General features: G+C 42.8%; 1 protein-coding gene across 1 annotated transcript in view; it reads right to left on the bottom strand.

Moving 5' to 3' along the window:
* LOC116978788 (glutamate receptor ionotropic, delta-2-like) overlaps nucleotides 1–26,983 on the bottom strand; it is a gene marked incomplete at its 5' end in the record, with an annotated part of 428,679 nt that overhangs the window by 156,264 nt on the left and 245,432 nt on the right. The window contains one exon of the mRNA XM_033030081.1: nucleotides 1,557–1,730. Within this exon, the coding sequence (XP_032885972.1) occupies nucleotides 1,557–1,730 (174 nt within the window). The remainder of the gene's footprint in view (nucleotides 1–1,556; nucleotides 1,731–26,983) is intronic.

The raw sequence follows: 26,983 nt of genomic DNA, 5'->3' as shown, positions 1-26,983 counted from the left end.
GTAGCACCTCACACTTATCAGCATTAAACTTCATCTGCCATCTTTCAGCCCACTCTTCCAATTGGCATAAATCTCTCTGTAGACTTTGAAAATCTACTTCATTAACCACAACACCACCTATCTTAGTATCATCTGCATACTTACTAATCCAATTTACCACACCATCATCCAGATCATTGATGTACATGACAAACAACAGTGGACCCAACACAAATCCCTGCGGCACCCCACTAGTCACTGGCCTCCAACCTGACAAACAGCCATCCACCATTACTCTCTGGCATCTCCCATTCAGCCACTGTTGAATTCATCTTGCTACTCCACCATTAATACCCAATAATTGAACCTTCTTAACCAACCTTCCATGAGGAACCTTGTCAAAGGCCTTACTGAAGTCCATATATACAACATCCACTGCTTTTCCCTCATCAATTTCCCGAGTAACCTCTTCAAAAAATTCAAGAATGGAACAACATGCGCAGTACACCATTCCTCCGGCACTATTCCCGTTTCTAATGACATTTGAAATATTTCTGTCATAGCCCCTGCTATTTCTACACTAAGTTCCCTCAATGTCCTAGGGAATATCCTGTCCGGACCTGGAGACTTATCCACTTATATATTTTTCAAAAGTGTCAGTACTTCCTCTTCTTTGAATCTCATAGTTTCCATAGCTACTCTACTTGTTTCCCTTACCTCACATAATTCAATATCCTTCTCCTTGGTGAATACCGAAGAAAAGAGATTGTTCAATATCTCCCCCATCTCTTTTGGCTCTGCAGATAGCTGTCCACTCTGACTCTCCAATGGACCAATTTTATCCCTCGTTATCCTTTTGCTATTAATATAGCTGTAGAAACCCTTTGGATTTACTTTCACCTTACTAGCCAAAGCAACCTCATATCTTCTTTCAGCTTTTCTAATTTGTTTCTTAAGATTCTTTTTACATTCTTTATACTCCTCAAGCATCTCATTTACTCCACGTTGCCTATAATTATTGTAGATCTCTCTCTTTTTCCGAACCAAGTGTCCAATTTCCCTTGAAAACCATGGCTCTTTCCAATTTTTACTATTTCCTTTCAACCGAACAGGGACACAAAGGTTCTGTACTCTTAAAATTTCACCTTTAAATGTCCTCCATTTCTCTTCCACATCTTTCCCATAAAACAAAATGTCCCAATTCACTCCTTTTAAATCCTTTCGCATCTCCTCAAAGTTAGCCTTTCTCCAATCAAAAATCACAACCCTAGGTCCAGTTCTGACCCTCTCCATAATTATATTGAAACTAATGGTATGAAGCAACATATTTCTTCATAGTTTTTTTAATGTAAATTATTAATCAATTCTCATTTCATATTAAAACAGTAGCATCTGAAAATATCGTTCGTGTGTACATTCATCCAGTCTAGCTTTAAAAATTGTACATAATATTCATTTGCTCTTTATCCAATATTAATTATCATCATCACTTAGTTATTTTTCCATGGAAATATCATCCAGATATGATATTACCTAAAGAGCAAAGTCATTAAAATGCTATTAGCCAAATCCCCTACCTCCATGTGCTGTGTGAAGGGGTCTTTAGGATTACACATAACTGAAGAAAATCTATGATTGCTTCTTAAACAGTACTGGCTCTTGCTTTCTGACATGGGGAAGGTTTGGCGAATGACAGTCAGTCTTCCAGTCAATCTTCTTGCCAGTTCTCGAATATCTGCATCGTTTATTTCCTTGGGTTAACAAAGAATGACAAATTAGCTAATTTGTTTGTTAAAGCAACATTACTTCGTAAATTCAATCCCATTAAAGTTTGTCATACAGAAAAGCTTGGGGCAAGAGTACTGGGAGAATTTTCAACAGCAGAATCCCATTGCTGCACCTACCTAGTGCCACTCCTCCCCACCCCAGATATGCAAAAGTTGCTAAACATAGTATTCATGAAAATAAAATCATACTTGACTAATAGATTGGAGCACTTTGTGAATGTGTCGAGTTGAATTTACAAGGGGGAAATCAATGTAGGGGATGTATTTGGATTTCAGAAGGTTTTTGATAATATCCTGAGCAGGATACTGGTTAACAATGTCAGAGTACATGGAATTGGGGATAAGAAACAGATCTGGAATGAGCAGTGGTAGAAACAAAAGAATGGGAATATGTTGGACCTTTCTCAGTTGGGCAGTCTGTGATTAGTTGGGTTCCGCAAGGATCCGCGCTTGGGCTTGAACTATTCACAATCCATATCAACTACTTGCCTAGTGGATTAGCTATTATAATTTCAAGTTTTCTGGTGATGCAAAACGAGGTGAGTGTAAGTATAATTAAATAATCTTCAAGGGGATGTAGGCAAGTTAAGTGAATAGGTATGAACAATTCAGGCCCACTATAAATGTTGTAAAATGTTAAATTATCATGATACACAAAACACAGAGAGGCATAATATGTTTTAAACAAAGGTAGAGAACATGGGTGATCAAAGGGATTTTGGTTTATCCGCACGTCAGTGAAAGCCAACATGCAGGTGCAGCAAATAATCAGGATGAAGTGCAGGTGGTGAAACTTGGCATTTTCTAGCTTAGATAACAGGAGGTGTTCATTCCAAACCATGATTGATAGTTTATTAAGGGAATGAAGGAACATAAGGACAGCGCAAGCCAAGCAGTGGAGGAGGTGGAAGATCAGTCATGTTCCTGATGAATTGTGGGCTACTCCTGGTCCCATTTCTTATGTTCTTGTCAAGTGTTCAAAAGTTCTGATTTGTTTTCATATCTATCAAGTGAACGAGTGGACAGTGGTATATCATATGTGAACAGTACTTTGCTATTTCTAATGATTGAAAATGCACAATTGTTACATATATAATAGTTTGCATGCAAATATTCTGCACAAACAATGAGCAATAAAACCAGTAAATCTAGAACTGAGGATTAACCTCACATTAGTAAAGTGTGAAGCATCCCAGGATTAATGTCCCTTCTTTAATGTTTGCTGATGATTGGAAAGTATATCTAGTCCAGAATTAAAATATTACATCTAGTTAGTAAAAAAGTTAGCCTTGGGGAGATTCATTAATTCATTAATTTTCAACTGTTGCATTTCAATCCAGTCTATAATTGGATCAGGACTGTTGTGCAGCTCTGTCCAAGCAGCAGGGGAAATATTCACATGGGATACCTAGCTAAAACTTTAAACCTATTAATCTTAGACTAGTGTGCAAACCAACCCTTTGTATGTATCCAAGAAAATAAATTGGCAGAATGTTCACAATAACTATGGAGATTCTGATTTTAGTATAATTATGTTTTTCATCTCAGGGAATACAAACTCCTTACACCTTTCACCTCTTTTCAACAGCAACAGTATATAATCTACAATAATGGATAGCTTCATTATAAAGTTCCCAACAAAGCTTAGGTCCAGAAACTAAAGTGGCATTCTGCAGTGTAAATATACAGGTGTCATTTTGTACTTCACCATAAATGGGCCAGAAGTTGCCACCAATGGCTTTTCACTCCATGACTACAACTCTTCAAAGTTTCCATATGTTCTTTTGTACCTCCTGCAAACCAGCCCATGAAACTCCAGCTGTCTGGTTTAATGAATACCCTCATTTGCAGTTATTGTCATGATCAACTTAAATCAGAGACTGTAAAGAGTTACACTGGCAAATTCTGCTGAGAACATAACCTTGCAACCTTGCAAGCAAACATTTAAAATAACACTTTGAAGTTGCTTCTGACTATTTCTGGTAGGCTGATTATCAGCACACAAAATCACACCATTGCACCACTCCCTCGTAAGGGATCACCAATAATAAGCTGTAACATTCCTTATACCTGCACATAATTATTGAAAAGACAGAGATGTAATATTAGCTGAGAATGGTGGGGTGGAAAATATTTAGGGTTAATGCATCACACCTACTATTGAATCTTATAGAAACCAAATATACAGATTATGCAAGTAAAGGGCCTGTCCCACTTGGGCCTGTCATTTACGCGACATCATTTACGCATGATGCGCACGTGATGCGCATTATGTGTGCGTGTGTGGGTGTGTATCATTTTGCCTTTGAAATGTATTTCCTCGAAAACCAGAAGCAAAAACACGGAGATTTTTACATATTTCGATAGGAATTTAGAATTTAGTTCAGAAATCCACTCTATGGTCAATTATTTCCCCAGATTTTGAATAAAATTGTTCACAAACTCAATTTTTAAAATATAATCGCCGCTTGCCAGCTGCTGGCGTCACAATGCCCACATGCCCACCAATCGAGGCCCACCTGCCTCCTGGCCCTGCCCCCCCGCTGTGGTCTAAAGCATTGTTTATGTTTAGACGACACCTGGCGATAACCTACGACAACACCTACGACAACCTATGACAGCAAAAACTGTCGCTACTGTCGCCAAAAATGTTTCAACATGTTGAAGATTGTCGCCTGTAGTCGCCCAAAAAATTACCTAAGTGGGATTGGCCCATAAGGATCTATAATTTCCTACATTCTTGCTGCTGGAATGGGATGAACCATAATCTTCTGCCTCAGTGCAAAGAGCGCTACCCAGTGAGCTATAGTTGAAACCAAGAGGAAATGGTGTTTGAAGATGCATTTGCTCACTTTGATTACTCATGTAAGATCAATGAACCCCTTAATGTACTCTGCACCTTACTTCTGCCATTGGTCTCCATAGTTATCTGAACCTTACTGCCTTCTGAGATGGGTCTAGGCATCACATATCCATCCTTATCTCACGATTAAGACATCCAGTGCAATATCCAAAATCTTTTGACTCATCTTTCATTTTGCGCCATTTTCCATGTTCTACAGATCAAATTTATTGCCTGCTTTACAGACATTGCTCCGGCAATAACACATTTTGCCTTTATAAAATATTAGAGTGTGGGGCCCGTTGGGTCCATGTCACACGGGAGGCCTGGTCCTCCAACACAACCCGTTCCCCAATGCAATATTCCACCGCTCACCCATAGCCATCAACTGCGCAGACGCGGCTCATTTGCCCCCATCCCCCAGCACACCCTCCCCATCCTCTTCACCCTCCGTCTTCTTTCCCCTCTCCTCCTCCCCTCCCCCAATTCCTCCCTCACTTCTCCCTCCCTCTACCCTTAGTCACTCCCTCCCTCCATAACTCCTCTCCCCTCCCTACCCCCCTCCTATCCCTCTATTCCCAACTAACCCTACTCCTAACCTCCCCCTAACCCCCCACTAACCCCCCTGACCTCCTCCACTGCCCTCCTCTCTATTCCCCACTCCCTACCTCCCCCACTCCACCTCTTCTCCCCTATTCCTCCTCCTCCCCCACTCTCCCTCCCACAGTTTTCCCCCGCTCCCTCCCTATGCCTCCCCTCCCTCAATCCCCCCACTCTCCTTCCTCACCTTCCCAGGATCTTAAGAGGTGCTGCTCCTTTCCCTCCTTGCGTGTCCAGAGCAGCTGCACCGCCGTGCTCAGTGCCAGGCTCAGCGTCCGGGCCTCGTTTCTTTGGCACAGCCTCAGCCCACCACGCGGGCCCAGAGAAGCATCAGCCATAGGCTTCAGGGCCAGCCTCAGGGCCCAGGCCCCAGATTGTCGGCATGGCCTCTCCTCGCCCCTGGAGCAGGCAGCCACTGCTGCCCGCAAACGCAGCCCCAGCCACAGCGCCAAGGCGGTGGATCCCCGTAGGGCCGGAGCAACAGTAAACTTGAAGTAATGTTACTCATGTGTGAAAAAAGGTGGCAATATGAATTCTGGAAAAGCCCCAACTACGTGGGTGCAGCTGAGGACCTGTTGGGTGCACTTTGCAATGCCAGTAAAGATGCGCAGGGGAACTCTCCTCCAACTGTTCATGCGTGGGTGGGGTTGGGGCGCTGTTTTAAGTTAATTTTTTTTTAAACGTTAAGAACTTTTAAAATATACCATCAATCGTTCTGAACAAAACTTGTTTCATTTACAACACAGGTCAATGGTGAATAAGGTGGGGCTAAAATTGTAGCGCTATCGTGTACCGTTTTTGCGCAAATAGAGGTACAACACAAACCTGCAAACAAACAAGATGAGTTTTAATAAAATACTAGACCAAGTGGATGTGTGTGTGTGTGTGTGTGTTTAGAAGTTTTGCCTTTAGCAGTTCTGACCCTTCCAGACCCTATAACTTAAACGGTGGAATGAGATCTGAGCTAAAATCATATTTTGAGATATATCCAACAAGCAAAAGACTCTCACTCCCCCTCCTCCATCTCTACATTGAAATCATGGTTCATGGACAATCCATAAGAATCAGAACCCATGCTAAATTCCTAACTGCCTAAATTGTGATTATTCTATACTGGGGTAAGGGAGAAGTTTCAGAGCTCACTGCTTCATTTATTCTCATTCAATTCAGCTTGCTCTAAAAACCTATGCTCCTCAGAATACAATTTGTGTTATAGTTTTCCCCTTAAAGAATTTACATCAGGTCGTTGTTTCATAATGTGAACTTTTCCTCTCTTCGCACAAGGGAGAATTGTTCCATGATGTGAACTTTTTTTCTTTCACTCCTGACAGGGTATTTCTTGCAATTACTGTTTTTTGTATCTTACCAGGTGCTCCAAAGGTCAGTTTTCAGAGTAGCTCCAAAGCTACTGACACAGCAAGAGGTGAGGCAGGTTAGACAACTGCCCCAGTATATTCCTAACCTCAGTTCCAGTAAGTCCTTTAGAGAGCATGGAGAGAGGAGGAGAGAAGGAGGGAGAAAGGGGGGAGAAAGGGGGGAGAAGGAGTCGAGACACTTTTAAGAAGCCAGACAACTTTTAATAAAGTTTAGCGGGCCTTCCACACACACACTAACCCTCCCCGCCGACACACTAACCCCCTCTCCCACACACACTAGCCCACCCTACACACTAAACCCCCACCCACACACACTAACCCCACCTGTCTCTGTCTCTCTCTCTCTCTCTGTGTCTCTCTCTCTCTGTCTGTCTCTCTCTCTCTCTCTCTCTGTATCTGCTGATGCTGCTTCTCAACGATTGGTCATCGCTGTTGCTCTTGTTGTCGATGACGCCGCGTTCCCGTGCGCGACCCAATCAGACTGAAGATGGCGGCGCGCAGCTGGTTGCATTAAGGGCAGCGACTGCGATGCACATGGGGCTGCCGTTACCGTTGGCAGCACGACAGATTAAAATAAAACAAATCTCACCCTCTCCTTACCCCCCTGGAAGCTGTGCTGTGGGGAGTGGGCTGTGGGGAGTGGGAATTGGGCTGTAGGCTGTGGCAGCTGAGATCCCATTGTGATGCCATTGTCGGCTTCAGAAATGTTCACGGCAGCATATGTAAATGAATGCTATTGTCATTGTAGGACTGCGAGATGCCATTGTGACGTCGTACCTGGAAGCTGCTCTAAACCTCTCACCGCAGAGTCAGTTATTTTTCTCAACATGGGCTTTTTAAAAACTTTAAATATCAATAATTTGTGAAATATAACATTAAATGCAAAGAAACTTGATACTAACGACCACGGGAAAAAGTTGAGTAAGATTCTGCAAAAGCTTTTGCACTATTGTGTACCGTTTTGACATAGCTCCTTGATCTCACAGACAGACAGACAGACAGACAGACAGACAGACAGACAGACAGACAGACAGACAGACAGACAGACAGACAGACAGACAGACAAACAAGATGAGACTTTTAATGATAGACAGACAGACAGACAAACAGACAGACAAGCTTACAGCACAGCTGATGCTCACAAGTTAATTTTGGATCCCTGCTGGAGCATGTATCTCTTTAATTTTGCAGTTAGCCTTTGCTTCACACACTCACGCACACACACACACACACACACAAAGTAAATCATAATGTTTGCATCAAGGCAGCAAGGAATTGGCGCACTGCCTTCACTGCAATTAATTGGCAGAGGTTATTCAAATGTGCTTTAGTTTCAGAGATTATCCAAATTAGTTCCCAATGCATCACGGCTAGTTGGAGCTTGCTGTGGTTTGTATAACATATACAAATAAATATTTGCACATGGGTGATTGAACATGCTAATTGTGGATATTGTTAAATTCATGACCAGAACTTTTATTTAGTTCAAATGCAAGTGACATGGGTTGCAATGGTTTTGGGGAGAAGGCAGGTAAAAGGGATTAAGAGGCAGAGCTCAGCCATGATTGAATGGCAGAGTAGACACGATGGGCCAAATGGCCTAATTCTACTCATATAATTTGAGAACTTGTGACATCATAAAATAATTGTTGACTATGAAAGTCACTTCTGGTTTAATATGGTCACTGTTATTATTGCGTTGTTTTTCTCGCCCATCCTCAAATAAAGGAAAAATACATGAATTCCGCATTCATCTGAGAATGAGAAGATGCTACACAATTTATCCTACAGAGGTATACCAGCCATCATAGCATCATGTGGATTTGAAGAAAGTAATTTAACACACCTTAACTATGCCAGTCTATTGTAATATAAAACGTCCAAAGAGTCCTACTGTCATATCCCATAGGCTACATTCTGCTTTGCTCTTTAAACATAGATCAAGTTTAACATTAATTTTGTTTTTGATTTACCATTCAGCCTATTGTTGATCAGTGCAGTGATGGGGTGCGAGAGATGGTGATAGTAAGAGGAGCAAGATGTTGTGGCCCGAGTGAAAATCAACCTAACCCAATGCCTTTGTAGCAGCTCTTGCATGTTCAAGGTCTGATTCCAAATGAGTCATTTACTCAATGTCCTACTCTGTATCCTGTGTGCATGCTTGAAAAATGTGCAGCAGAAACACTTAAGGTAACTCTGAAATAAATGTTTCTGTGCTTTTTCCCCGAGGCACGAAAGAGCAAAATTGCAATAAACAATTTACAATTTACGCCATCTAGATTACCAGTTGTGGCTCCTATTTTCCGAGTGCTTGATCAGATTGCTTGACATCTCTGCATCAAGTACACACATAAATGACCAGGTGGATTTTCCAGTGCTTCATCCTCTCTTTATAGCGGTCTGTCCAATACTAATGTGACATTGTCAAAGTTCATTTGCAAATCTTTCTTGTTCAGGCTGTAGTTATTTCACGTGTTGAATCTCATCCATACTATGCAAGAATGTCCCAAAAAGCTGGAGTAACTCAGCGGGTCAGACAGCATCTCTGGAGAAAGGGAATAGGTGATGTTTCGGGTCTGAATCTGAAGCAGGGTCTTGACCTGAAATGTCATCTATTCTTTTTCTCCGGGAATGCTATCTGACCCGTTGAGTTACTCCAGCTTTTTGTGTCTATCTTCGGTTTAAACTAGCTACTGCAGTTCCTTCCTGCACACTATGCAGGATTGTGATGAGCTGGGCATCCTACTGAAGAGCATGTTTGCATCAGTTGAAAAGTACAGTTTGTGTTAGTTAAATTACCTTGGTTTTCCATCACGCTGTGCGAAATTAGCATTCATGACTAGTCTTCCCAATCTGCATCGTCTCTTGGTAATACATTCCAAATATGCCATCATAAATTATTGCATTTAGGACTGTCAACTAATGCTTCCTCTTAAGTTGGCAAATATTAACTCAAAATAGAATTGATGGTTGTGTAAAATATTTACATGTATCTTTTCTATTCTCTTTTAGTGCCAAGAATACTTAAATAGGATGAGTACTTAGTTTTCCCTTTTCGATCATAAAAAGTGTTGCATCACCAGCCTTCTCTGCTTCATCCTAAATTATCTTGAGACTCAAATGAATATCAATTAGCCCACATTTATTCACCTAGTGTGATTACAGGTGAGCTCTATGTGTTGAAATGTGAATGTTTTCCTCTTACGATACCTTGTGAAGCACCTACTAACTCCAAAACATATGCCTTTTCCAAGTGAGTTTCCAATGTAATAGAAAGAAACATGGCTGCTCATTGCAGGATGTGCCTCGGCAAATGGTTTTGATCCCTAGGCTGTGGTACCAGATGCTCTGACCACAGCAAGCATAGTGATCAGTAAGTGGCTGCAGTGAATAGCTGGGCCTGTGTATCACTGCTGCTGCTGGGGGCATTTGGGTCTGGCAGCAGGGTGATAGATCAGTGCACTACCCCGAGGCACATTCTGTCATTCCCTGCAGCTCTGCAGTCCTTCAGCTGATCCACAGACTAGTGCATGAATATGCCATTGAAGAGGAATTAAATAAATGATTGCCTGTTACAGCTTCCATTAAAGAGGAATATAATCAGTGAAAGCCAAAGTTGCAGTGTCTCCACAGTCAGCCACATATTCCCTTCCCCGTCCCTTTCAGCATTTTGAAGTAATCTCTTCCATTCCCACCTATCTCTCCCCCATCTTATGGCATTTTTGCAGACAAATGCTGGAGATGCAACACCTACCCTTGCACCTCCTGTGCCCACCATATTGGAACAAAGACAATCCTTCCAAGAGAAGCACCTTTTGCATTTCTTCTAAACTCACACCTCGAATTCACACCTCGCATCTGTTTTGTGAAGTACCTGTGCTCAGCTGGCATGACCTTGAGCTGAAGACAGCCACAAAAAGCTGGAGTAACTTAGCGGGTCTGGTAACTTAGTGGGTCTGGCAGCATCTCTGGAGAAAAGAAATAGGTTATGTTTCGGGTTGAGACCCTTCCTGGTGCCTCACCATCCCACTCCCTCTTGGACTTTCTGTCTGTGGCTTCTGCACCAATACAACAAAACCTGATGTAAGCTTGAGGAACAATTCCTCACCTTGCCTGGCACGCTGCAGCCTTCAAAACTCAATATTGAATTCTTCGATTCCAGTTAAATCGATCTTTCTTTCCATTTGTATCAACACTGCCTGTCATCATTTTGGCTCAGTTTCTCTCTTTTTCTCATTTTTCTTTGTTTTGTACATTCCAACTGTCAGGCATGCCTCACAGCTGTACCATTAAGGGCCTGTCCCATGAGCATGCGACTCCATGCGGCAAGCGCGACCTAAAGGGCCTGCCCCACGAGCATGCGACTCCATGCGGCAAGCGCGACCTAACGTGGTCGCTTGAGCCGTACGGCCTTGCGGGGCCGGTCCCACTTCGATCGCCGGAGCCGTATGGAGTTGTGCGGAGCTGGTCCCGACATCGCGCGGGGCTCCGAAAAACTGACCGTGTTCAAAAATTCCGCGCCACAATGGCCTGCCGGCCCGCAGCCACCTCGACGCCGTACGCACCGCCTCGATGGGCATACGCAGCGTCTTGATGCCGTACGCACCGTCTCGACGCGGTACGTCACGCGCGAACTTCCCGCGGACTTCGCTCGAACTTCATGTCACTCACTCGACCTCCGCGCAGCCCCCGCTTCTGGTTTGGTCGCGCTTGCCGCATGCAGTCGCATGCTCGTGGGACAGGCTCTTTAGTAATACACAAAATGCCGGAGTAACTCAGCAGGACAGGCAGCATCTCTGGATAGAAGGAATGAGTGACGTTTTGGGACGGGACCCTTCTTCAGACTGAGAGTCTCTTGTGAACCCGTTGGGCGAAAGCCCTGTTTCTGCTCTGTACCTATAAAGTCTAAAGACTGCAGAATGTTTCCAGCATTTTCTATTTCATTACAACTTGATTTCCAGCATGATAAATGCTGAAAATAAATCCTATTGCATACCAATGATGCAGTATGCAGTAAACACCAGAGTTTATGATAGAGCTTCATTGGGATATTTGGGTCTGACAGTAAAATTTTGGCTGTGTAATTGTGGTCACAGACTGCAAAATTAGGACACAAAGTGCTGGAGTAACTCAGTGAGTCAGGTTACATTTTGAAACAATGAACTGCAGATGCTGGTTTACACCAAAGGACGCAAGGTGCTGGAGTAACTCAACGGGTCAAGCAGCATCTCTGAAAAACATGGATGTGTGATGTTCCAAGTCAGGACCCTTCTCCAGACTGATTATGGAGTGAGGAGGGTGGGGGGGAAGGGGAGAGAAAAAGCTGGACATAAGAAGAGGCAGGCCAAGATGTTGACACAGGCAATGGCTTTTTATGTGAGGAGGAGTGGAGATGGGGGGGGGGGGGGGGGGGGGTGTAACAAGAGGCTAAGGGAGGGATTTGTTCGAGGTTACCTAAAATTGGAGAATTCAGTGTTCAAATAGTTAGGTTGTAAGCTACCCATGCAAAATATGAGGTGCTGTTCCTCCAGATTTTATGTGGCCTCGAGAAATGTAGGAGGGCCAGGACAGAAGTGTCAGTATGAACAGATAGCATCTCTGGAAAACATGAATAAGCTGTTTATGCAGTCATGGGTCCACGGTAAGCTTGTTTGGTTAGTTTAGTCTATTCTCAGCAAAATGTAGCATTATGCAGCGTTTTAACATAGACAGCTCCTGCTAAATTTGAATTTCTAGAATGAGACCCGAAATCGGGCTTTCAAGCCATCAGGTTGAGAACCCACTTACTCCTTCTGTTTCATCATAATTCTTCCAGCAATTGCTCCCTCTTGGCCGATTCAGAGGATACGACCAACAATCCTTGCTTGCCCCAGGAAAAGTAAGCATTGCAGAGGCCAGGGCAGAAACTGGGCTTTGCCTTTTCTTAACTTCAACATTATTAGCTTTATACCTATTTTAGAATTCTCTTCAGTCAACAGCGTAGCCTCATCTATGAAGGCTTAAATAACAAGACGTGATAATGGCCTGGAATTGGCTGCAATGTGTAATCTGGCAGCAAATAGCATAAGTAGACAGCTGTACTGCATGATCCTCCAGTGGCAAATTAATCTCAAAATCTGCTAGAAAATAATTAGAGCATGCCACAGAGAGCTCGGCTGTGGTTCAGACCCTCATCTAGCCAGCTGTACCTAGACTGTATCATTATTATATCAGGAATACACAGCTAAGATTTATTCTTTACAAAAATTTCCTCTGGTCAACAGTTAGTTTTCTATGGCAGCAAACTAGTAATATATATAATCAAGGATATATTATCCACACGGGGAATAAAAAGTTCTTCTATCGTCTGTGTCTGTCTGCGATCAGTGGATGTTGCAAAGTGCTTGAATTCATCCATGATTGATATCAAAACATGATTTCAACTGCAATATCACAGATTATCACCCCAAAAAGGCAATTTAACCATTGCAAGAATATCACTTTCCTAATCAATAGATTAGTTAAATAAATATAGATAATGTTGGCAATTGGCCTAATTTCTGTTTTTTAATATTTGTTCTGGGATGATTAATTTAATCAAAAAAAGCTGAGAATGTAATTATATTGTAATGTCTAGGCTGACATGCCTCATTTAAATGTGTTTAGTATACTTCCCCTTGCAGCCACATTTCATTTTGCAATATCTTAAGTGGGAGCAATAACTCCCCAAGGCTAAATCAAGGCAGTCCGCTTTGTCATGTGTCATTTTTTGTGTGCATGTGTGTTCTTGGGGGGAATCTGCACTGCAAATATGTGCAGATTTGAAGGTTAATTGGCTTCCGTAAAAATTCTAAATTGTTCCTTGTGTGTAGGATCGTGTTGCTGTACAGGGATCGCTGGTCCGCACAGATTTGATGGGCCGAATGGTCTGCTCCCACACTGTATCTCTAAACTAAACTAAACTTTGTGGAATGGTTCATATTTAAGGACTCTGCAGCCAACCTAAGCGAGTATGTCATTTCATCACAGTAAATATGTGGAGTAATTTGTTAGAATGTCGGAGGTTGAGGGGATGGAGGAATATAAAATGATGAGAGGCATAGATAGGCCAGACAGTCAGAACCGCTTTTCTCAGTGAAAATATCCATCATTAGAAGGCTTAGGTGGGAGGAGGAAAGTTTAATGGAGAAGTGCACTACAAGTTTTTTTTTACAGAGTTGTTGGGCTTGGTACTCATTGACAGGGGCGGTGGTGGAAGCAGATACAATAGAGGACTTTAAGAGGCTTTTAGATAGGTATATGGAAGTGCAAGGATTAGAGAGATATGGATCATGTACAGGCAGATCAGTTTAACTTGGCATCATGTTTGGCACAAAGATTGTGGGCCAAAGGGGCATACCTGAGCTGTACTCTTCAATGTTCTATGAATGTGTGCCAAGGAAGTCAATGAGTGTTCCCAACCTGAGACCAGAGTTAAGCAACAGTTTGTTCCTAGGTGAACATCAAGTCTGCAGCATTCAAATCAAATGATCCCGTGCGGTACATAAAATCTAGTTCAGAATTTAGCAAAGCCATCATTGATTCCAAGAGTGAGATCTGGGCCATGTTAGACTCCTAGGATAACTATACGGACATCGATTGATTGTGACAAGGCTTGCTGGCTAGATCAGGCTGCAAAGTGAAATTAGGCCCTATCATTAGCAACAATGTGCCCCTCCCCGATGAGCGCAATGCATTTTATGCTTGTTTTGCTTCAGGAAAAGAGATGGTGTAGCTGCCCCAGTTAGCATGAAGAGTGCTATCATGTAGATGGTTGAGGGCTTCAAGGTACTAGGTGTAAATATCACCGACAATCTGTCCTGGGTCAACCACATTGAAGTCAAGAAACCACACTAATATCTTTACTTCCTCAGAACACAAAGGAAGTTTAGCACGTCTCCAACAACCCGTACCAACTTCTACTGATTCACTGTATCGGGATGCATCAAAGCTTTGGAAGAAGAAAGAGCACAGAAATGCAATTGCACTCAGGAAATTAGCCACACCATTCATAAAATGGATGTCACTGGCAAGGAAGAAATTTATTGCTCATCACTAATTGACCTCTACCACATTTGTCAGACTGGATTCACATATAAATGCATCCTAATCAATAATCCTGTTGTTTCATGATCAATGCTCATGGAAACACACTTTTATTTAAGATTTATGAATTCCGTGCATTTATAATAACTGCCTCATGCCTCCCTGTCATGTCATGCCTCTAAATCAATGATCCAGATCTGCTAATGCAGCAACTTAACCATTCCACCATCTTCTGCTTTCCATTAGGCTCTCAGGATCAAGGGTGTCTTATTTCTACTTTACAGGTTCTGTGGCAGCAGGTGAGATGAGTAAATGGGTAGCTCATAAGATGGTCTGCTCTACTGCTTCTGTGAGCTCTCAATACATGGCTCTCTATACTATTCTGAATGCTTCTTTCTCACTATGTGTTATCATGGTCTAGACATTCTCAGGAGTCAGTGAGGATGTTCCCTTTGTTCAAGGAGGTTTTGAGGACATCCTTGAATCTTCATCTCCATCTACCAGGTAATTTCTTCCCAAGGCAGGGCTGGAAATAAAGTGAGATAAGTGACCTGCCAAACATAATGGGCTGAGTACAAGAAGTGCTTTAAAGCTGGGATGTTGGCCTGAGGGAAGACACTGCTGTTCAATTATCCCCCCAGTAAACTTGGAGGATTTTGTAGAAACAGTGTTGGTGGTTTCTTTCCAATGTTTTGAAGTGCTTGTTGTAAATGGTCCAGGTCCTAATGGCATTACACCAATTACTTGGCATGATTTTTTTTTTCTCCAAAAACATGTACTCTTGATACACCAGTGCCATTATTATTTTTTAACAACTTTTTTTCCAGGCTTGTGGAATATGTAGCATTACAAGTGAATGTATAGCTCTAATCTTAAAACAAAGAGGCAGTTTCAGGAAAGTATGTCAATTTATGAAAGATATCCTCATAGGATCAGATGACTTCATAAAGGTTTGTGTGGAAAATTGAACACTACTACAGAGCAAATGGGGGAAGGCCTGGTGAGATGCTGTCATTTTACATTCCATTGGGAGGATGGGAATAAAGCAGGTTCCTAAATGAAAAGCAGGGTTAGATTAACAAGTAGGGTTAGCTAGTAGGGTTAGATTAATAAGTGCAGAGAATTAACAAGGGTACAAACCCCGCGCATGTTAGGATGGGATTCTTTCCTTATGTTCTTTCAAACTTACAGGCAAAAAAAAACTTAAACACTCCCTACCACCTAAAATCTTATAGCTTTGAACTAATAATGGGTATATGACTAGTAAATCATCATACACAAAGGTATAAATATCTGCACATGGGTCACTTGTGCTGGCAATACATTTTCCCCTCCAAGCATGCATTATGTTTACACATGCATTGGTACTGTAGAAAAACTGATAAATTACAAAATATGGGCATGCCAAAACATTTGGAAAAAAGTGTTATGCAAGTTTACTTTGTGCTGCTCCACAAGACAAACAATGAAGATTTTTTTCTGGCATGTATTCTAAAGCAATGTCAAAGAAGTGAGAACAAATTTATCTTGGCAAACTTTAAGATCATTTCTTTCTCATCAGCAGTCATACTTTATGTTTGCACAATATCCCTATGTTAGTTCTAATGATGTTTTATGAACACATTCTTTGTCGCCAAAACAGAGCAGGCTATCGACAGCTTATCTTCCGACCAACCACTGAAAAATCACACTCAATTTTTGGCTTACATTTACAGAGGCCTGAACTTATTTATTTACTTTAGACTCAAATGACAACCATTGTAAAGGCTCAACAAAATTATTTTCCAAAAATTATGTAAAATATGTCAACGTCAGCATAATGGATCAACCCTAAAGGGCCTGTCCCTCTGCGAGTTTATAAGAGTTTGCCCTTGACTCGCAGCATGGTTGACATGAGGTCCTAGGAGGTCTTTGTAACTCTCCTTCATGCTCAAGAGTAGTCCCCACGTACTCGAGGCCTCAGCTAGGTTGCAGCGTTTTTTTCAACATGATGAAAAATGCCCGCGAGTAAATAAAGGTCACCATGGGAAAAATCTACATTTTTCTTCTCGTAGGTTTAGTCGAGGTAGGTCATAATGCTATCGTAGGTAATCAAAGATAATTGAAGGTAGTCAAAAGGTAAAGCTCGTTGAGAAAAAAAAGGTAAAGGGCCTGTCCCACTAACGCAACTGTCTTCGACCTTCAAGCTCGAGAGCACTCACCTGAAAAACCTCGAGCTGGATCGACCGTCAGCGATGAAACCACGAGCTGGATCGACTGACCGCGCACACACACACACACACACATCGCAAAGGCGGGGGCCAGGGAAAACGGGGAAGCACTGTCTGAAATGCACACCCGCGATGAAAAGGAAGGTAAAAGACGGCTGGCAAAGGTCTTTTACCTTTCTGTTCATCGCAGGTGTGTGTGTGTGTGTGTGTGTGTGTGTGTGTGTGTGTGTGTGTGTGTGTGTGTGTGTGTGTGTGTGTGTGTGTGTGTGTGTGTGTGTGTGTGTGTGTGTGTGCGGTTGGTCTAGCTTGCGGTTTCATCGCTGACGGTTGATCCAGCTCGAGGTTTTTCAGGCGAGTGCCCTCGAGCTTGAAGGTCGGTCGATGAAAAGTCACGTTAGTGGGACAGGCACTTCAGCACTTCTGATCCTTCCAGACCCTATAACTCAAACACTGGAATGAGATCTGAGCTCAAATCATATTTTGCGATACAACCAACAAGCGAAAGACCCTCCACCTCCTCCATCTCTGCAATTAAATCGTGGTTCATGGACAATCCATCAGAATCAGAACCCATGCTAAATTCCTAACTGCCTAAATTGTGATTATTCTATACTGGGGTAAGGGAGAAGTTTCAGAGCTCACTATTTCATTTATTCTCATTCAATTCAGCTTGTTCGAAAAACCTATGCTCCTCAGAATACAATCTATGTTATAGTTTTCCCCTTAAAGAATTCACATCAGGTCGTTGTTTCATAATGTGAACTTTTCCTCCCTTCTCACAAGGGAGGATTGGTCCATAATATGAACTTTTTCTCTTTCACTCCTGTGAGGAAAGAGTTAACAGACATGGTTGATTTAGACTAGGGATAGAAAAATAACTTAGAAAGAAATAAGATGTCAGCAGAAGCCAGACTGCTGGTAGAATAGAAAGTAACGATATAAAGAACAGAGAGAAATTCAAGTTAAAAGTAGCAATAGAAATACTTCAGTAGAAGTTTGGGTGGGCGTTCCACGACGTTCTCGTGGGAATCTGGGTTTTATGTTATGATTGGAAGAAGCTCAATGGGTGTGAAAATAGTGAATAGTAAATGTATAAAGATAGAAGACATCCCGATCCTCGGTGTGCCTCTAGGGGACATCAGTGGAGAGGCACCTATTCTGCAGAATATGAACTTAATAAAAACACTTCTTTGCCTGAATTTGTCTCAAGAGCGTTTGTAATTTTGAATCTCACAACTTGGGGGCTCGGTTTCCGAGATCAAATACTCTGGACAGCTAACGAGAGTAGACGGACGAAGGGAAGGTGCACCCTGCTGAGTTCAGCGGTCTCAGACTCCTTGCTTGCCGTCAGCTGTTTGAGCAGTAGTATCCGGACCAGATAGAGACTCGGCAAAGAAGTGAGAGAGATAGGAGATCGCGAAAATCAAGTGATTCTGTGCATAGACCCCGGTAAGAAACTTTGACTATTATAGTATTACCTGGGCAATTTGATAAGAGATCGGAGAGGAATTCCGATCGAGAGAATGGGAAATGTCAATGAAAAACCGGAAAGGGAGGGGAAAGGCCGTAAGCCAAATCCCCGCATTCTGCCCAATAGTCCGTTGGGGCGAATGCTGAACCGCTGGGGGGCAGGAAATACCCAGGGGTTGGAGAAGACAACAATGCTAAGGTATTGTTATTTTGAATGGCCAAAACACCCGATAAAAGGAGCTTCGGTCTGGTGGCCAGAGGATGGGTCAGATGAGGATTGGGTACAGCAGGCATTGAATGTATATGTGAAAAATAAACCCAATCCAATGATAGAAGAAACCATGTATGCCGCAGTATGGGAAACGGGATGTAATCTGTTGAAATTAAAAGAAGGTGTTGAACAGTCAAATTCCTCTGCACCCTCATGGAATTTACTGGAGAACCTAGCTCCTCCCTATGTACATCAATTACCTGAAGTAGCGCCGCCAATTCAACCCCCGCCCCCACTCGTGGCGACGGGAGTGGAAGAGGTGACACCTGGGTCCGCTCTGGCGGTAAAGAGAAAGGTCAGGGTAAAACAAGAATTTAATGATGATGTTACTGACAGTGATGACACCGACAGTGACCTACCGGACCTCAGGAGTGAGAAAGAAAAGGGAATAAAGAGACAGGAGGCGGTCAGGGTAGATGAATTAAATCCCCCGTCACCAGGAGAGGGAGTCAGAAGGTCAGACAGAGTAAAAAGAAGATCGGTTAAAATTAGACCCCTAAGAGAGGTACCCATGGGAGGACCCCGGGGGAATGGGGTTTGTTAATGTCCCCTTAACTAGTACTGAAGTGAGGAATTTCAAGAAAGAAATGAAAAGCCTCCTAGGGGATCCTTTAGGTCTGGCAGAGCAGTTAGATCAATTCCTTGGGCCAAACACTTATACATGGGAGGAGTTGATGGCCATTATGGGGAATCTCTTCACATCAGAGGAGAGACAAATGATTAGGGCAGCAGCAATGAAAAAGTGGGAACAGGAGAACCCGCCAGGGCAGCAGAATGCAGCGGCAGCAGATAAATTCCCAATACAAGAGCCAGATTGGGACAAGGGAACAGCAGCAGGACGAGGGAATATGAAGGACCTGCGGGATATAATTATAAAAGGGATAAGAGAGGCAGTACCCAAAGGACAGAATTTTGAACGAGCATTTGAGAATGGACAGCAGAAAGATGAGGTCCCGACAGTGTTCCTTCAGAGACTCAGGAAGAACATGCAACAGTATTCCGGAATAGACCCGGACTCAGGGACAGGACAACAATTGCTTAGGGCCAATTTTGTGACCAAATCCGGGTCTGATGTGAGGAAGAAATTAGAAAAGATGGATGACTGGAATGAGAAACCACGACCTCAGTTGCTTACAGAGGCCCAGAAAGTGTACAGGCGGAGAGATGAGATAAAACAGAAGGGGAAGGCACTGATTATGATGCAGGCTGTAAAGCGAGTGGTAGATGTTAAGGAACAGAGAGAGACAGGATGATGAGGGAGTTACTCCCGAAAGTAGCCGATAAGAAGACGGCAAAGGCCGGGGACAAGAGTGCAGGAACAGAGAGAGACGAATAAACCCCGAAAGGATAGCTGGGATCACGGGAGTACCACTACCAAAGAATAAGAAAGAGATCTGAAAATGCCTGGGATTGATAGGATACTGTCGACTGTGGATAGATGATTACTCCAGACAAGTAAAATTCCTGTATGATAAATTGGGAGAAGAAAAAGACAAAGTTCAGTGGACCCCAGAACAGGAGTTGGAATTTGGGAAATTAAAGAACAGTTTGATTACTGCTCCCGTGTTGGCTCTGCCCTCAGTAGAACAACCTTTCCACCTGTTTGTAAATTCAGACAAGGGGGTGGCACTAGGGGTACTCACCCAGAAAAGAGGGGGAAATCGACAGCCAGTGGCCTTCCTCTCGAAAATATTAGATCCAGTCTCCAGGGGATGGCCGGGATGCATACAAGCGGTAGCAGCTACCGCAATATTGGTGGAAGAGAGTAGGAAATTAACCTTTGAAGGCACTCTGGTTGTTTCTACACCACACACAGTAAGAACCATACTCACTCAGAAATCCAACAGATGGTTAACAGACTCTAGACTTTTAAAGTATGAGGCCATCCTGATGGAAAAAGACAATTTGATGATAATTACGGATAAGAACCTTAACCCGTCCCAATTCCTGTATCCAGCAGAGAAACAGGGTGACAAGGAAGAGGGCCCAGTACACTGCTGTAGTGAAATAATAGATTTACAGACAAAAAGTAGAGAAGACTTAGAAGAGCAACCTCTGGCTGAGGGCAGCCGGTGGTTCATAGATGGACCCTCCAGGTGCATAGATGGAAAAAGACATAGTGGGTACGGTATAGTGAACGGGGAAACGATGGAGGAAATTGAAAGCGGCAGGCTGCCTGGTAGTTGGTCAGCTCAATCTTGTGAATTATATGCATTAATGAGAGCTTTAGAATTATTGGAGGGGAAGGAAGGAACAGTATATACCAATTCCAAATACGCTTTTGGAGTAGTACACACCTTTGGGAAGAACTGGAAAGAGCGAGGAATGATAACAACTCGGGGTAAAGAATGAGTGCATGAGCAATTGGTAGGACAGACACTGGAAGCCTTGCAAAAACCAGAACGAATAGCCATAGCACATGTGGCAGGGCATCAGAAGGGTAACACCCTGGAGGCCAGAGGAAATAGGGCAGTGGATGAGGTTGCAAAAAGAGCAGCCACAGAACAGATGGTAGAAATGAAGTCACTAATACCTTTAAGGGAACCAGAGGAAAAGAAACCTATCTTTAGTGAGAAAGAACAGGAGAACATGAAAGAAATGGGGGCTCAGCGTACTTCAAATGGGAAATGGTGGACACCAAATGGAAAGCTACTATTGAACAAAGAAATAATGAGGGAGTTATTCGGGAGATTACATGGACAAAGCCATTGGGGAACACAAGCCCTCTGTGACACCCTCCTCAGAACCTACGCTTGCTGTGGGATGTTTACCATGGCCAAACAAGTCATAAGGGGCTGTGTAATATGTCAGCGAATTAATAAGAAAATCATGAGAGTAGTCCCAGGAGGTGGACAACCATTAGCAGTTAGGCCCTTCCAAAGAATACAGATAGATTTTACCGAGCTGTCCCGGGTACGAACATGGAAGTACCTGTTAGTGATAGTGGACCATTTCACCAGATGGGTAGAGGCATTCCCCACGGCAACTGCCACCTCACAGGCGGTAGCCAAGATATTATTAGAACAAATTATACCCAGATATGGGATTGTGGAAACAATACTCAGATAGAGGGACCCATTTTGCCTCCAAAACACATGAAATGATATGTGAAGCACTGGGAATAGAATGGAAATTGCATACACCATGGCATCCCCAGAGCTCAGGAAAGGTGGAAAGAATGAATGGCACCTTAAAGACCCAAATCACCAAGTTGATAGAGGAAACGAGACTCCCCTGAACTAAGTGTCTTCCGATAGCCCTGTTGAGAATCCGAACGGCACCTCGAAAAGACATAGGGATATCACCATATGAAATGTTATTCGGGCTCCCATACTTAGGGAAGGTAGAAGGAGTCCCAACAATACAAGGGAACGATGTGTTCCTGAGGAACTATTTACTGTCAGTGTCCCAATCTCTTGCAGAACTAAAAATTAAAGGATTGCTGGCCCAGAGCCCACCACTGGACTTTCCGATTCACTCAGTCAAGGCTGGAGACTGGGTATTAATAAAAACGTGGAAAGAAGAAAAGCTGCAACCTAAGAGGACTGGACCCTACCTGGTGTTACTAATCACCGAGACAGCAGTACGAACAAAAGAGAAAGGGTGGACGCACGCAAGTTGAGTTAAGGGTCCTGTGGAGGCCCCACCAGACGATATCAGCCCGTGGACTGTGCGCAAAGGAGAGGAACCATTGACTTTAATATTTACCAAGGACCCGCAGGAAAAATGAAGATTTCGTGTTGGTGGGTCGTGTGTTGGGTGGTTACCCAACTTGTAAGTAATGTAACATGCATAAAAATCACAATACCACAGAATAGAAGGTTCACCACCATCCCATTTGATGTATGTAAAGGAAAATGGTGGTGCGGCCATAGAATGTATGTATGCACCCATCCCTGTAAAGATTGGCACGCGGTGTTTACTTCATCAAAATATGGGTGGCATCGGACCACCTATCAAACTGATAGGTGGAGAGTATATCAAAACCCGAACGAGAAATTGCCAGGACGCGTATATGTGAGCATACAGAGTGTCCAAATACAGGAAAGTGGTAGGTATTGGATATGTGCAGATAAAACAGGGAAGGACGCATGTCTGAAGTTTGAGATAGAAGTAAAGCGAGATGGGAAGATGGTAAGATACGAGGATAGGGGAGAGGTGTTCAAGATAGATGACAGTCAGAATAGGGATCCCGGGGTAACACCAGCACCACCAGTAGTCAGCAATGTCATCAGGGAAAATGAGTCTAAGGATCTGAAGATAATGATAGTAGCAGGAGAAACAGGATTAAGGCAATTGTATGAGAAGGGAATACCAACAGGGGGAAAAGGAGCCAACACCTGGCTTGCCTGGATGCAACGAACCAATTGTTACGCCTGCGCTGGAGCTAGGCCTCAGCTGGTCCCAGTACCATTTCCCCTGAATTGGGATAGAACACCTAGGGCTATGACATGTATACTACAGCTATTCACGAATCCCCTCTTACCAAAAAATGCAATATGCCAGAGTTATCATTACCTATTTCCGACCAGCAACAACAATACGAAGGGCCGAAGGGAAGACCCTCGACCTCCTCCATTTACTATTCCTTTTGGGGAGGAGGGGTTTGAGTGCTATACAAGAAATAACCCAGAGGGACAGGACATGGGGGAGGTGCTCAACTGCAATCAGACGTATAACATAACGGCTGAGGAACAGGGGCCACTGTTCAATAGCTCCTGACTGAAAAAGCAGATAGTCAGTAGAGCCGATGTCTGGTGGTGGTGCGGGGAGAATACCCTGTGGCCCCGGTTACCAGGGTCATGGACAGGAACCTGTACCCTCATACAACTGATGATGTCCTTCACCATAGCAGTAGAACATGCTGTAGAACTCAATAAAGGAAGCCGACGACAAAAGAGAAAGGTGAAAGGATCATTCGACACACACATCTATATAGATGCGATAGGGGTGCCAAGAGCGGTACCCGATGAATTTAAAGCCAGAAATCAGATAGCTGCGGGCTTTGAGGTGATACTCTTCTGGTGGTCCACAATTAATAAAAATGTGGACTGGATCAACTACTTATACTACAATCAACAACGCTTTATAAATTACACTCGAGATGCAGTTGAAGGATTAGCGGAACAACTGACAGCTACCAGCCAAATGGCCTGGCAAAATCGCATGGCCTTGGACATGCTACTGGCTGAGAAGGGAGGGGTGTGTGTAATGTTTGGCGAACAATGTTGCACATTCATCCCCAACAACACTGCTCCGGATGGGTCAGTGTCAAGAGCCCTAGCAGGTCTCACCTCTCTGTCTATCGAATTGGCTGAGAACTCTGGAGTAGACACCTCCTGGACCGGGTTTCCAGACTCCTGGTTTGGGAAAGGGAAGCACATCTTTATATCAGCCCTAACATCAGTGATAGTCATGGTGGGGTTACTGTGTTTGTTCGGATGTTGTATCATTCCCTGCGTACGGGGATTGGCTCAGCGATTGATAGAAACAGCCCTGACAAAGAACAATGCTGCCACCATAATGGCCTTCAAAACATAGTATGACCAACGAGAGGAGGATAGGGAGGTGAAGAATCTGCTGCTAGCATTAGAAAAGGAGGAGATAGTGTAAATCAAGGGTGCGTAGCAAAAAGAAAAGGATGGATTGTGAGGAAAGAGTTAACAGACATGGTTGATTTAGACTAGGGATAGAAAAATAACTTAGAAAGAAATAAGATGTCAGCAGAAGCCAGACTGCTAGTAGAATAGAAAGTAACGATATAAAGAACAGAGAGAAATTCTAGATAAAAAGTAGCAATAGAAATACTTCAGTAGAAGTTTGGGTGGGCGTTCCACGACGTTCTCGTGGGAATCTGGGTTTTATGTTATGATTGGAAGAAGCTCAGTGGGTGTGAAAATAGTGAAAAGAAATGTATAAAGATAGAAGACATCCCGATCCTCGGTGTGCCTCTAGGGGACATCAGTGGAGAGGCACCTATTCTGCAGAATATGAACTTAATAAAAACACTTCTTTGCCTGAGTTTGTCTCAAGAGCGTTTGTGATTTTGAATCTCACAACTCCTGACAGGGTATTTCTTGCAATTACTGTTTTTGTATCTTACCAGGTGGTCCAAAGCTCAGTTTTAAGAGTAGCTCCAAAGCTACTGACACAGCAAGAGGTGAGGCAGGTTAGACAACTGCCCCAATATATTCCTAATCTCACCAGCTTTGAAATCAGATCTGGCGAGTGAGAGTGAAGGACCAAATACAGGAAGGGGGTTGCAAGTAGTGTTTCAAAAAATTTGGGTTCTAAACCTGACACCACAAGAGAAAAGAATATTAAAATTTCATATTACCATTTTTCCTCATGACATAGAGGGAGTTAATTTAGTCTGTTAAATTTCCCCATATATAATTCTCTCTCAGTAACTCCCTATATATTTATATTAAGAGTAACTTAAAGTTAACCTAGTAATTAGCACATTTTTGGGAGTAGGGAAACCCACAAAGATATGGAAAGACTATGCACACTCCAGAAAATCACCATTGAAGATCAAGATTGAACCCAACTCATAAGAGCTTAGAGATAGCTGCATTACCTAGTACTCCACTATGCTAAACCATTCCCATTGTTCCACTGCACATCTCGTATGTGTATGTGACAAATAAATTTGACTTGACTTGACTTGACTTGACTTGACTTGACTTGACTATCAAGTGTCCTGGGTCCCTAATCAGCCCGTCACATATTTTAGGGTCTAATGCCACTTGAAACTAAATTATCTTCTGGTTCATTACTTAATGGGTTTATGAGGTATTGTGTTATGGCATCATCACATCATACAGACCCACTTCTCAGTCCCTGGATACCACTACTTTCATAGAACGCCTTATGAGTTATTGGCCTGCCTGGCTAGTTTAACAAAAATAATTGTGAGACACTCAAGTCAATCAACTTGAAAAATCAAAGATACCTACTCATCTAACACACATTTGATTCATTACATTTTCTCTTACTTAAGGATGACATTGATTCTTGTTCGAAGCAATGCACTCATCAATATGCTGTCTAAGTAGGAGATAGTCATAAGTGATTACTGACAGTGAAAAAAGGGCAGAGTAATTGATTACAGGGCATCACCCTTGTTTCTAATCCTGCTCGTACTCAAATGGAAATATGGAGCATTTTGCCAGAATGATTCAGTAGCAATTATGAGCGAAATCTATTCAGAGTTTGTCAACAAGTGTATTAAAAGCCCTGTCCCACGATACGAGTCATTCCAAGAGCTCTCCCGAGTTTGACCCTGATTCAAACTCGGAGATTTACGGTTATGACACTTGTCGGTACTTGGGGCTCTCGTGGACATTTTTCAACATGTTGAAAAATCTTCACGAGTTTTCCTGTGCTTACCTGCCGTTAGCGAATCTTCCCGAGTACCTGCTGTTAGCATTACGAGTCGCGAAGAGACGTCCCCGAGCTCCGACGTACCCGCTACATTTATTCTCCGTGCTTACCACGAGTTTGATTTTTTTTTAAACTCAGGAGAGCTCTTGGAATGAACTCATACCGTAGGACAGGGCTTTAACACTGACCCATTGGAAGGATCCCATTCATTGTGGTTTTCGTGCAATTTAGTGGTCACAGGAACAAAATGGTAATAAAAAGTGCATGTGTTTCTTTCCCATATTTTCCTCATTGAATCATAAATTTGTCATAAATGTCTGGAAACCAAAAAATAAATAAATGATAAAGAAATTAAAAGAAATTCAAGCTCCCGTCATGAAAAAATAATGTTAGATCAATTTTAGAAACAACAAGTTTGAATAAATGTCTTTGATAAAAGTAGCCTCTTTGGTGCATTCATTAAATTTGAATTCAGTTTGGCACCCAAGTTTGGTGTTAGGTTTTTGGATGGTGTCCCTGAGAATCTCAGGAATTCTGCCATCTATGCCATCATGAGACTGAAAAAGACATTTAAAGACCATTTTGGGCAAGTGAACCCACCATGACAAATTTGTAATTAACATTATTCAATTCAATTTGAGATGGACACATTCCCAGAATAGATGGCCTTTGTGCAGCAGTGTTCATAACCTTCCAATATAGGGCTTTACTGAATCATTTGCCTGTTATTATCCCTGTTACAGTAATGACCTGGTCCATGAAACTTTGGCAGGCACTGCAATTTTATATTTATTGTAGATATGCTACATGTCCATTCTCAACATTTGGTATATCATGTACATTGTAAGTGGCTCAATTGTAATCAATACATTTGTCTATCCGCTGACAGGTTAGCACACAACAAAATCTTTCCATTGTACCTAGGTACACGTGACAATAAACTAAACTAAACTAAATTAAACCCAACCAAGACAATGACTGAAAACAACATCCTCTTC

This window comes from Amblyraja radiata, chromosome 11, assembly GCF_010909765.2.
Source record: "Amblyraja radiata isolate CabotCenter1 chromosome 11, sAmbRad1.1.pri, whole genome shotgun sequence".
NCBI classification, from domain to species: Eukaryota; Metazoa; Chordata; class Chondrichthyes; order Rajiformes; family Rajidae; genus Amblyraja; species Amblyraja radiata.
This window is presented reverse-complemented; position numbering and strand designations above follow the sequence as displayed.